Source organism: Eschrichtius robustus, chromosome 18 (assembly GCF_028021215.1).
Source record: "Eschrichtius robustus isolate mEscRob2 chromosome 18, mEscRob2.pri, whole genome shotgun sequence".
Taxonomy (NCBI): Eukaryota; Metazoa; Chordata; class Mammalia; order Artiodactyla; family Eschrichtiidae; genus Eschrichtius; species Eschrichtius robustus.
This window is the reverse complement of record NC_090841.1, coordinates 17,442,588-17,455,638: the sequence shown is the minus strand read 5'-3', so window position 1 is coordinate 17,455,638 and position 13,051 is coordinate 17,442,588. Positions and strand designations below refer to the sequence as shown.

Sequence of the window (13,051 nt, the reverse complement as noted above, 5' to 3'; positions counted from 1 at the left end):
GTAACATTCCACTCCTTAGAAGGCGGCAGTTTTGTCTCCTGCCTCTTTTAACATATTTTGTCTCTTAGATCTGAATTCTGAATAGAAATCAGAACTTTTAAAAAGAATCACTCCCTTATGAAGCATGTCAGCAGCAAATGCTTACCTCCCTTAACGAACCTTGAGACATGCATGGTCTTGTTTGATTTGCATGTATGATTTATAAATGTTACATTCGTAACAATTTTTCTCTCTTATTTTCATTAACAGAAAAATAGCAAAATGACTGCAGCTCAGAAGGCTTTGGCTAAAGTTGACAAGAGTGGAATGAAAAGTATTGATTCCTTTTTTGGTGCAAAACATGTTAAAAAAATTGGAAAGATTTGAAACTTTAAAAATTAAATCGAGCAAAAATATTTGCCTTCTACATGTCCCATTTTCATCCTTCCTCCATTCCGCTGTACTTCCTAACCCTTAATTACCACCTTTTGAAAAAAAGTAGAAAGGGGGCAATTTTCAGATTCACTTGAACATTTCTTTGTGTTTGATTTTTGTGTTTCCTGAACAAAATATGGGAAAGTAATCGTGTAACTTCATGGCTTGTGGCCTTTAGAGTTTTGTTTGACATCATGAAAAGTAATCAAGTGAATAGAATTAACCTCTAGCATCACAGTTTCCTCAATAAACTGATATGTGACAATATTTGAGTGTATGCCTGTTATTTTATGCAACTTTGCACATGGTAGCTATAGCAATATGGTTTTCAATATACTGAGAGAAATATAACCAGCTATCAGATAAACTACTACTTTTTAAAAGCCTTTAGTTTTTGGTAAATCTTTTGTTTAATGTATTTTCTGTTTTATGAATACATGTTCTTTGCAGAAAATAGAGAAAAGTATAAAACAAAAATTATAATCTCCCGACGTTTCATTACCTGGAGATAATATGGTGTGTTTTCTTCTATAATAATTTTTAAAGGAATTATAATAGTAATTTTATAACCTTTTTTCCTGACATCATTTCGTGAGCATTTTCCCGGTCTCCTATTCTTCATAAATACACTTTTTTAATGACAGTAATTTTTAATTATTTGAGTATTTGATTGTTTAATGATCATAGCCCTATTTTGGACATTTGTATTATTTTTAAACATTTGCTATTGGAAGAATCAGATTCTATGTAAATATTTGTCCATATCTTTTATTGTTTTCTTAGAATGGAGTTTTAGATGTGGGCTTACTGATTCATAACTAAGTTTTTCAAATATATACTTTTGGGAATATATTTCACAGAAAGGTTATAGTATCTTGCACTCTAACAAATGATGGTATGAGTCCTTATCTTATTAGCTTTGAATAGTATCTTTGCAAATAAGTGGAAAAAAGGCATGTTAGTGTGGTTTTAATTCACATTTTCCTGATTAACAATGTCGACTGAAAAAAAACCCCACACAACCTGAAAGTTGAGAGTTATGTTTTATTCGGGGAGCTTACAGAGGACTATAGCCTGGGAGGCAGCCTCTCAGATAGCTCTGAGGAACTGTTCCAAAGAGGTAAGAGAGAAGCCAGGATATGCAGGAATTTTTGTTGAAAAAAAAACATGTAGTCAAACATCAAAAGATTACTGCTAATCATACACACACACAAAAAAAACCCCAGACATCTCAAGTTAATGAGTTTAGTGCTTTTCTGGGTATGGGAAGATGCAAGAGTCTGGGCTCATTGAAATTACTCCTTTGATATGCATCTGAACTGTCTAGGGCCAGTATTCTGTTTTTCTCCATCCTAAATTCCCCTCAGGGCGCACCGAGGTGGGGGGCAGGTGAGGGGGAGCTCTGCAGAGGCTGATGGCTTGATGGTGGGCAACATTCGTTGTTTTCTGAAATGGCAGGCAACGTTTTTTTGTCCACAGTAATAATATTGTTCATTTTTTCACATTTACCTATCATTTGCCATCTTACAGAGAATTATCTTTTATGCCCTTTGTTAAATTATTGGAGTATCAGTATTTTTCTTATTGATTCTAAAAAGTATTTTATAACTTAACGACATTCATTTTTGTCCACTGTGTTCATTGTAATTTTTTTCCCTTGGTTTGTAATTATTTTCTCACCTATTTATTTTTTCCATTAGATTTGTAGGATCATTTTTACAGGTTCTAAGAGTAAATTCTAATGGGTTTTACTGAGATTTTGCTAGACCCATAAATTATTTTGAGAAAAACACATCTTTACAAAAGTCAGTGTCCTTATTCAGGAATATGGTATTTGTCTATATTTACTAAAATCCTAATCATACTTTTTGCTAACATTTGGTTCTTCATCTTCATGTAGGTTCTAGATACTTCTTTTTAGGAGTATCTCTAGGTATTCTTGTTGCTATTAATGAAATCTTTTTTTTTCAGTTATATCTCCTAACTGGCTATTTTGTGGTAAAGTTTTACATTTTTATATATTTATCCTTTAAATAACTAATTTACTAAACTATTAATCTAAATTTTTTTATTTTATTCATATTGGGTTTTCAATGCATAATAAGGTACATAATCTTCGAAAAATTTGTGTGCAATTCTTTCTGATAGTTATAGCTCTTTTATTTCTTTTATATCATATTACATGGGTAAGATAGAACAGTATTGAAGAATAATATGTAATAGTAGTTATCTTTGCCTAATTTGTGATTTTATTAATGTGCATTACCATCAGTTCTGACACTAGCTATTGTTAATGTGATAAAGAATATCTATCTTTGGTATTTCCTTTTATACATAGTTTCCTTAAAGTTTTAATTAGTAATTGGTATTGGTTGTTATCAAATATCTTTTTGGCATCTCTTGTGCTGGTTGTAGAGTTTTTATCACAATTAAACTGTGCTTGAGTTCCTACACTAAACTGTACCTGGCAGTAGATAAAGGATAGCATCGTGGATCCTCCCTATCTGGTTTAACCATTGTCAAATCTAGTTCTCAATTAGGTTTTCTAGGCTTTTATTTAGAATGTTTGCATCTATATTCGAAAGCAATATTGCTGTTAGGTCTTAGTGTTAGAATTCAGCTGGCTTTCAATCTTTCCCAATATTCTGGAAGGAATAATTTTGCATAAGAACATTCTATTTCTGGAAAATTTTAAAGAACGTCCGTGGTAAAACTGTCTAGCACTGAGCCTTCTTTTGTTGTCTTCTTTAATCTGGAAACATTTCTCACCTATTCCTTGTCTTACTTGACCTTGACATTTTTGAAGAGCACAGGCTGGTTGTTTAGTCAAATGTTCCTCACTGTGAGTTTGCCTAATGTATCCTCTTGATTAGATCCAAGTTTTACCTTTTGGGCACCCACAGAAGTAATGCTGTGTCTTTCTTAGTGCACCATGTCAAGAGTCACATGACCCAATACTAGGGATGTTAACTTTGATTGCTTGATTAAGGTGGTGTCCACCAGGTTTATCCACTGTAGAGTTATTATTTTTCTCTTTGTAATTAGTAAGTGATTTGTGGGCAAATACTCTGGCACTTTTAAGTATCCTATTCCTCATTCAACATTCACTCACAAGTTTTAAAATAAAACTGATGTTTTTTCCAACTCCATCATTTCTTTTATATTTATTTATTTTACATTTACATTTATTTATTTTGGCATTTTTCTAGAAGGAAGGGCTTTCCCTTCTCTACTTATTTATTCATTTATGAGCTTATATCATCATGCACTTGAAGGTTATTTTATCCAGTGAGTTAAATTACGTTATCCTGTTCCTCATATTGTCCCAGAAGGGCCAGTAGGAGTCCCTTCAAGCTGGCTACTGTATCCTTTTGTTATGTTTCATTCATTTTTAAATACTTCATTACTTCTTCTGCAAGAGGGTATTCCAGGCTCTTCATGTATTTTCCCTGTCCAAGCCCTGGAATCAGCCTTTTTCCCAAGGAGCCAGGGTTCCTTTTAGAGGAGAATGGTATTTAGAAACCAAGATCCAGGCAAGAGGTGTGCTTGCTGCTACTACCGATCTATGTGTGTGGTTTTTGTAGATTTCCTTTATCGAACTGAGGAAGTTCTCTTCTCTTCAGTGAGAGTTTTAATCATGAATGGATATTGAATTTTGTCAAATAATTTTTCTTCATCTATTGAGATGATCATGCAGTTTTCCTTTAGTAAAGGAATATATTTTAATATGTGAAGTATAATGATCGATTTTTGAATGTTGAACTTTACATTCCTGGGATAAACTCACTTGGTCTTTTCATATATAGTATTGTGTTTTATTTCCTAATATTTTATTAACGATTTTTTTAATCTCTGTTCATGAAGGATATTGGTCTGTAGTTTTCCTTATTTGTAATGATTTTGTCTAGTTTTGGTATCAGAGTAAAGCTGGCTTTATTAAATGAGTTGGGAAATAGTCTCTCATCACCCATTTTCTGAAAGCGTTTTTGTGAGATTAGTATTGTTTTTTCTTTTTATGTTGGACAGAATTCACTGGTGAAGCCATTTGGGCCTGGAATTTTTTTTTTTCTGGGAAATTTTTTAGTTACTAGTTCAATTTCTATAATAGATGTAGAGCTATTCTAATTTTCTTCTTTTTCTTGTGCCAGTTTTAGTAATTTATGTCTTTCAAGAAATGTATCTATTTCATCTAGTTGTCAAATTTATTGGTATAACTTGTTTCTTATATATATATATTTTTAATTAATTAATTTATTTATTTATTTATTTATTTTTGGCTGGGTTGGGTCTTCGTTTCTGTGCGAGGGCTTTCTCCAGTTGCGGCGAGTGGGGGCCACTCTTCATCATGGTGCGCGGGCCTCTCACTGTCGCAGCCTCTTTTGTTGAGGGGCACAAGCTCCAGATGCGCAGGCTCAGTAGTTGTGGCTCACGGGCCCAGTTTGCTCCGCGGCATGTGGTATCTTCCCAGACCAGGGCTCGAACCTGTGTCCCCTGCATTGGCAGGCAGATTCTCAACCACTGCGCCACCAGGGAAGCCCTGTTTCTTATATTTTTATTAGCCTTTTTATGTCTGTGAATCTGTAGTGATATTCCTTCTTTCATACCTGATTTGGTTATTTGTGTCTCTTTGTCTTCTTGATTATTTTCATCAAAGTTGGAAAATTTCTGGCCAGTATTTCTATAAATTTTCTGTTCTTCACCCACCCACCCCCTTTTCTCTTCACCTTCTTGGCTTCTGGGACTCCAGTTACATGTATGCTAGACTACTTGATGTCCCACAGGTCCTTTAATTTCTGTTCTTCTTCTTTATTTTCAATTTTACTTTGTCTTGTAGTGTTTCATTTTTCTATAACCTCAGTTAGTGAATTTTTATTCATATATTGGAATTTTCAGCTCTAGATATTCCATTTGGCTCTTTTTTATATCTTTGCATTTCTCTCCTCATTGTGTTTTCCTTCAAATAGTTCGTTATAGTTAACAACAGCTGCTTAAATGTTCTTGTCTGCTAGTTCCAACATCTCTGACATTTCTGTGCCAATTTCTTTCTTTTCTTTTGTCTTTACTTTTTTATTTTGGAATAACTTTAGACTTATAGAAAAGTTGCAAAAACAGTAGAGAGTATACATATACCCTTCACTCAGCTTCCTCTAACCTTAACACCTTATATAACCAGTACAATTATCAAAGCCAGGGACTTTACAATAACACAATACTATTAACTAATCTACCCCCTTGTTTGAGTTTCACCTATTTTTACACTAATATTGTTTTTCTATTCCAGGGTCTAGTCCATCCTTCCACATTGCATTTAGTTAAGCATATCTCCTCTTTTTTGTAATGTGTCTCTCAGTCTTTCTTTATCTTTCAGTGACCTTGACACTTTGAGAGTACTGGTCAGTTGTTTTGGGAAATGCCCCTCCATTTTTGAGATACCTTGAAATTGTGCTAATATCCGGTTTCTCATGTGATCATTTCATAATACTAATAACTAACGATACTAATAACAACAAATACTGTCTAGCATTTATGTGCTTGGCACTGTTCTGAGCACTTTACATATAATAATTCATTTAATCCCCACAGCAGCTGTAGTTGTAAGGCAGGGTGCCATAGGAGCCAGGAGAGTGACACCCAACCCAAAGGGCAAAAGGATGAGAGAAAGGCTACTTAAACTCTTGAATTATCACCCCTGTTGAAGGTAAGCTACTTAACAGCAGGAACTCTGTACTATTCACCTTTGTGTCTTGCACAGAGTGTGCAGTTGGTAGATGTTGGTACACACTGGATAGGTTGGGTACAAATGTTGGATAGGTTGAGTATTCTAACCAGTGTCCTCACTAATTGAGACTTGACTTTTTTTCCCAAGGGTCAAAGTCATGATCTTGATCTATCTTGGTCTTTCAAATTGTCTAAGCTATTACATAACCTTCTTGTTGGTCCTTGAATATAACACACTGTTCCCGTATCAGTGCCTTTGCGTGACTTGTTTATCTTTTATATCCTTCCTCCGGATCTTCACATGATTTGTTCCATCATGTCATTTCAAACATCTCAAGCGTCATTTTTTCAGAGATGCAATTCCTCATTCCTCACTTGCCTCCAATCCTCCTCCATCTTCCTGCCTCACCCTCTTCACAGAACCTTGCCTGACTAGGTCACAGTTATGTCCACAGCACCTAACATGGGGCAGCACAGAGTAGGCCTTCTATAAAGGTATGAGGTAATCAATCGATCAATCAGTTAGTCTGTACTGGACACCTCAGAAAAGTGTTCTGCAGTACAAAATGGGGTTCCTTGACATTTTATGGCTGAACTTTGGAATTCAGGTTTCATTCTGAGTGGTTTTCTGTGGTGCTCTTAAATTTGAAGTTTAAGAACATATTCATAAACTCACTCATAAACTCCTTGTATAGGCTTAATAGAAATAAATAGATATAATCTTTAATCTCTGGATAAAGGGCTGTGAATTTTCTTCTATCAGTTGATTAAACTTCACTTACTGTAGTCATTTTATCTGTGTCAGAACGTCTCAAGTTAGACTACATTGTTTACATCTGTGCTGTTAATAAATTTGCCTTTATATGGCATTTAAAGATTATTCATATAAAGCCCATAACCTAAATTATTGAAGTTTGAGAGTATATGTGGTCTATATACTCCTTGTCTTCACAGAAGCTTTTATTTTTTTCCAGCTTTATAGAGGTATAATTGACAAATTAAATTGTATATATTTAAAGTGTACAGTGTGGTGTTTTGATACACAAAGATTGTGAAATGATTACCATAACCAAGCTCATTAACATATTTGTCACCTCACATGTTTACCATGTGTGTGTGTGTGTGTGTGTGTGTGTATGTGTGATGAGAACACTGAAGATCTACTCTCTCAGCAAATTTCAAGTATACAATATAGTATTATTAACTATAGTCACTATACTGTACATTAGATTTCAGGAGCTTTAAATAGAGCTCACATCATGACTTAGCTATAGATTAAATGGGAATTTGTGAAATCATCAATTTTGTTTTCTCCCATATTTGAGTTTACCTTTGATGTCAAGATGAAGATACTAATCCTACTTGCAATGTGCAGTGTTAACTAGGAGTTGAATAGTAATTGAAGAATGAAAAACTAAAGGTGTTACACATGCCAAGTGCTATTTTGGGGAATAATATTAGGAACAAATCAATGTGGGCTTTATATATATACATGCACAATATACACAAATAGACACACATGTATATACACACACACTTATATACAAATAGATGAACATATACACATGCGCACCCACAAACATATATACGTATATACACACATACACGTATATATCCTATCCTTCCTTCAAATTTAAAGAATTTCAAACTAGAGACTTTTTAGACTTTATTACACCAAACATTGGGGTACTGTACCTTACTCAAATCCTTTGGCACTTTGCTTCTCTTACTTACATCATTTATCTTTTTGATTAATGTGCTGAGTTTGGGGAAAGCTTCAAAAGATTTCTGCAAACTCTAAAACCACTTGTGTACACATACAAGAGCCTCCATCATTTTCATCAAACCATTCGTATTTCTGACACTGATCTCAGATTACCAACATTCTTTCCTTTTTTGTGCCTGGTTTATCTTCGATTTAAATTTTCCTTGTACTCTGGCTCTCAGGCTCTTTCATCTTCCAGGTTTTTGCTTCTCGGGTTCCGACTCCCAAAGAGATTCCCCTCCGTCAGGTGTAATGTGGATGTCAAGTGGGACTGTGTTTCATCCGCTCAGGTCTATTTTTAGTGTGCCGCCGTCCATTCCCACGCTCCCATTTCTCTTACTCGGGGCTTTGGAAGTGAGAAGCTGAAGTACACCCATTTACATTTACTGAATGTACAGTGTTTATACTGCATGCAAACTTATGACAATAACAGTAAACAGATGAAAATGAAGTGAAAGTGACCAACCATGTTTCAAACTAAACTAAACAGTTTACTCTTAAAAAGTAAAATAATTGGTCTAAAAAGGCCAATTGATTTAAAGGAGCTGGATTTATACTTGGTTGGAGTCCTAATCCTGCCTGAACTCTGACCCACGGACAAACCACCAGCATGGCTGACCCACAGTGGTGTCTTCCGTGTGATGAGATGAGACTAGATCATTGGGTTGTTTGATGTCCTGCCCTGCGGTCACTGCTGCTTGGGGAGCCTCGTCTCCTCCACCCCTGTGAGGCTATGCCCTTGATTAGCATCTGTCCTGTGCTCACCCCACGTCAGGCCCTCATCTGAGCTCCTTGGGTGGATTATCTCATCTGTTTCACTGGGAGCAAATGCACCAACATGTTCACTCTGGCTGTTGTGTTCATGTTATACATTTGCCTCTTTTCTTCATTTTCCATAGATTACATTACTTTGCAGTGGAAAGAACTGCAAAGAGCATAATTCTTAGAAAGTAATAACAAAGACTGGCAAAGTGCCTTGCAAGTTTGAAGCACTTTTCCCATGAATTTATGTGTTTAAAATCCTTCCAGAAACCATGTGGCACAATTGGTATTATTTCCTCCATTTTACAGTTGAGAAGGGTAAGGTCATTTCATTTGCCCAACATCACACAGCTAGTAAATAACTGAGCCAGAACCTAAACTCAGGACTTCCGACTGCCAGGTTCTCCGCACCAAATTAACTCCCTTCCCCAGAGGCCCTAACTTCGACTTGCGTTGCATCCTGGGAAGTCACCCCTTCCCCAGATTTGAAAGACAGCCTCTTCACATAGGTTAAGATTGACTTTCTCTGTTCTTCAATTTGATCTAACTTAACTAGCTGCCTTGTAGCACGTATTTTTTCCCCAAACAGCCCTTTCTCCAGGACTAATCCAAAATTTGGAGATCTCCAGAGTTCGCTGCATCATACAGTTGAACCTCTTGGTGGAAGGCGAGGAGCTCTGAGTCTAGGAAGGCAAGTGAAATGCTATTCGTTAGTGTCCTTGGAAGATGTCCACAGGCTTTGACCTCATCTGAATAAGGAAGAAATGATTAGATTCGTACACCTTTTGATACACAGATTTATACACTCCTCCAGTTTATATACTCCTCAGGGTCATTAGACTGATGAAAAGTACCTTATGTTTAATAGTACTTTACAGTTTTTACAGCAATCCTGTATCAGTAGTTAAATTAATCTTTACAACAACCTTCTAAGGTAGAGTGGAAGGGGGGCGTATCCCTGTTTCATAGATGGTCCAAGTGAGGTCACCCAGAATGTGAGTGGCCAAGCCCGAGGCTGCCCTTCCACCCTCAAGCCCAGCCCTCTCTCTTTTTTGCCTCCCCAAGGTTCTTATCATTGTGTATGTAGCTTTATGGACATTTATCCTCCAGTAGTCTGTTTTAATTGTGAATTTTATCCTAAGAAAGGAAAAATCGGATTTATTCTGTTTCATCTTCTTGCTCTATTCATAATGAATTCTGCAGGTCAATTTATCCTCAGCAGTGCTGAGCCAGAATTAAAGCAAAGCTTCTACTTAGCTATTGCATTTGCATGCCAAGTCTTTAATTCAGCTGTCAGCTTTTTAGCGTTTACTGTACTTTTGTTAATAAATGTTATTTTGATGGTCTCACGCTAATCAAGCCTATTTGAGACAGGGAGGGGCGGAGGGAAGCACCGAATGTGATTTACAGAAGAATCAGAGCTTCTTCATGGATGTTAAGAGAATTGTTACCTTACACATGTGCTTTAATCAGAATGTGTAAAATTAAAGTTAGTCAAGTTATAAGTTCTTTCAAAAGAAAAAAGAAGCCAAGGAATAAGCTTAGATTCATTTATTCTTTTACGAGCAGATACTGAGCACCCGTTTTGTGCCAAATGTTTTTCTAGGCACTAGGAATGCAGCTGTCCACATGGCAAACAAAAACACCTGCCTTCGAGAAGTTTCTGCTCTAGCGGGGCAGCTAGATGGGGTGTGAGATATTGCCGGGGGCTGTGGAAGAAGCTGAGCAGGGAAGTGGACAGAGTTCTGGTGAGGCGGGTGGTCAGGGAAGGTCTAACCTCTGTCACATCTTATCCACTTATGGCATAGAAATCTGATTTCCATCAACTTTTTTTTTTTGATAACTTATAGCTCCAGAGTAAATTGTTTGACTTTGTGCTCAGTAAGAAACCAGCTTTCAATAATTACACTTGTTCCATGGCATTTTTCAGGAGGATATTAAGGACTACTACTTCCACCAGCAAGTCTATATTTATTTTTTATACATTGGATGTGCATAGGAAAAGAGAGGAAAACATGGTTTAAGAATTATTCACCTTAGAACTTTTTTTTCATTTGTTTCTTGTATTACCATTTTTTTTCTAAAATGAGGGTATCTATTCCCTGAGTTTGGGCAACCTTAACATTATTTTGCATTTCACTCCCTTTGAACACTGGAAGGAAAATGTGCATCTCACCCACCTCCAGGAGCCTAACATTAGCCCTAGAATGAGGTCACCCCAAGGGAAACGGCTTCCTTTGCCTGAGGGCTTCTCTTTTTTTTTAATTTATTTTATTTATTTATTTTTGGCTGCGTTGGGTCTTTGTTGCTGCGCACGGGCTTCCTGTAGTTGCAGCGAGCGGGGGCCACTCTTCGATGTGGTGTGCAGGCTTCTCACTGCAGTGGCTTCTCTTGTTGTGGACAGGCTTCAGTAGTTGTGGCATGTGGGCTCAGTAGTTGTGGCTTGCGGGCTCTAGAGCACAGGCTCAGTAGTTGTGGCGTGTTAGTTGCTCAACAGCATGTGGGATCTTCCCGGACCAGGGCTCGAACCCTTGTCCCCTGCATTGGCAGGTGGATTCTTAACCACTGTGCCACCAGGGGAAGTCCCAAAGGCTTCTCTCTGAAGCACAAATGCACAGCTGCTGATCTCAGGACTAACCCAACCAGCCTTGCTTTTCTGTTCTAGAAGGTGCAGATGGTCCTCGGGATTGCAGGTGACTGCTTCTCCTCACCAGGATACAACATGTGTTCTCCTTCTCTCCCTAGGTGGCAGCACAAAGACAGAAAAGGGACAAGTGACAACAGATCCACGCAAGGCTTGGCTGCTTCTCATGCGATTTAAGACACTCCCAGAGGGCTATAACTTTTTCTTCTGCACTTCCTAGAAAATCACCGAATGCTAAAAGATGTATTTTAAAGGACTAACCAGGAATGTTTTATTTCTGTGATCAATACCGCTAGTCCCTTCAGGCAGCAGCAACTCCCCCTGGAGGCAACTGGCACGGAACTAGAAAGCACCCCTAGTGTGATTCTGCCCTGAGGAATTCAAGCCATGTCACCCCTCTGCCCCAGCCTACCCACCATAAAGGTATGGGTTTTTAACAGTCTAGTGCTTCGGATTTCAAAACACTGGGAGGAGAAGGCTCATTGTGAAAACCGGCTCATTTCTTAAGCTGGACCCTGTTGGCCTGCTGTTTTCCTGGGGTTAGGACAGCACTTCTAGGTTTGCACGTGGTGACTATAAGTACTAGATTCCACACCAGAAGCTTTGACAGACCGAGTTTCTACCCTTATTAAAAAAAAGAAAAACGGGGAATTCCCAGGAGGTCCAGGGGGAGGACTCAGCACGTTCACTGCCATGGCAGGGGTTCAATCCCTGGTCAGGGAAACAGGATCCGCAAGCTGCGTGCTGCAACCCCCCCAAAAAAAGAAAAAAGAAAGCCTGACCTTTCTTTACTCCTTATCACTTTGGCAGCTTCTACTTCATAACAATACCTGAACATGTGCATTTTATGGTCTGCCGGAGTTGTAAACATTGCTTCATTTTTAAAAGATTTGTCCAATGTGTGCATTATTATAATTATTTAGAGTGAGGGCATAAGATATGGGGGAAAGTTAGAAGTAGATGCCAAAAAGTAATTTAGCGGGGAATTCTGATGCATAGTGAAGATGTGTAGGGGGCGGTGGGAGGTTTTGTGCAGACATGGCCAGGAGTTTGTGCTGACTCACCAGCTTGACCCGCAAGAGGATTCGGGTGGAAGCCGCTCGGGTGATCTTCGTGCCTCCAACAGGACCCCAAACCTTCTCTTTGGGAAATAATTTTGTTTCTGAGTCTCTAACTCCATCAGGTAAGTGGTTCTGGAAAGTACTTTGTAATTTTTTACACACCTCCTTTCACACAGGGAAATTTTCGTTAATCTGTAGGACCTTTAACACTCCTGCGCTTCTGTAGCTGATCGTGTGGTGTAGTTGCAGTGAATCCTCGTCTCCAAAAACTCAATTCTAGGAGTCAGTTGTGGAATTCGGGATGTAGCACAGGCTTCCAAGAGCGAGCGCTCTAAAGAAATTACCTGTTTGATCGCCAGGCCATGTGGTTAGGAATCGAGAGCCTGACACATAGGTGGGCATAACACCGTGGTGTGAAAGTCGGGCTTTTTCTGCCTTCTCCTTGCACGATCCCAAATACTGTCCTTGGAGGTCAGTGGACATATATTTTGGTCCAGAGCAACTTCAGGGTGTGTTGTGTGTCTTTGAGCAAATCGGTTCTCCTTTCAGGACCACATCTCAGGGTGGGAGAGACAACTGGCTTGATGCTGGCCCTTATCTCCCCTCCTCCTGGAAGACTCACCCCTGGGAAACCTGTGTGGGCGCTGTGCTCCCACTTGTGTGAGGCTCCCCCGATTTAAGACTTGG

General features: G+C 38.2%; 1 protein-coding gene across 7 annotated transcripts in view; it reads left to right on the top strand.

Moving 5' to 3' along the window:
- RNASEH2B (ribonuclease H2 subunit B) overlaps nt 1-12,161 on the top strand; it is an 82,547-nt gene extending 70,386 nt beyond the window's left edge. For 6 of the 7 annotated variants that reach the window (XM_068526494.1, XM_068526493.1, XM_068526496.1 and 3 more), the window contains one exon: nt 250-672. In XM_068526494.1, coding sequence (XP_068382595.1) covers nt 250-366 — 117 coding nt within the window. In that variant the 3' untranslated portion in view covers nt 367-672. Of the gene's footprint in view, nt 1-249; nt 673-11,404 lie in introns of those variants that run through there. The other variant, XM_068526499.1, reaches the window with a different exon arrangement.
- The last annotated feature ends 890 nt before the right edge of the window (nt 12,162-13,051 follow it).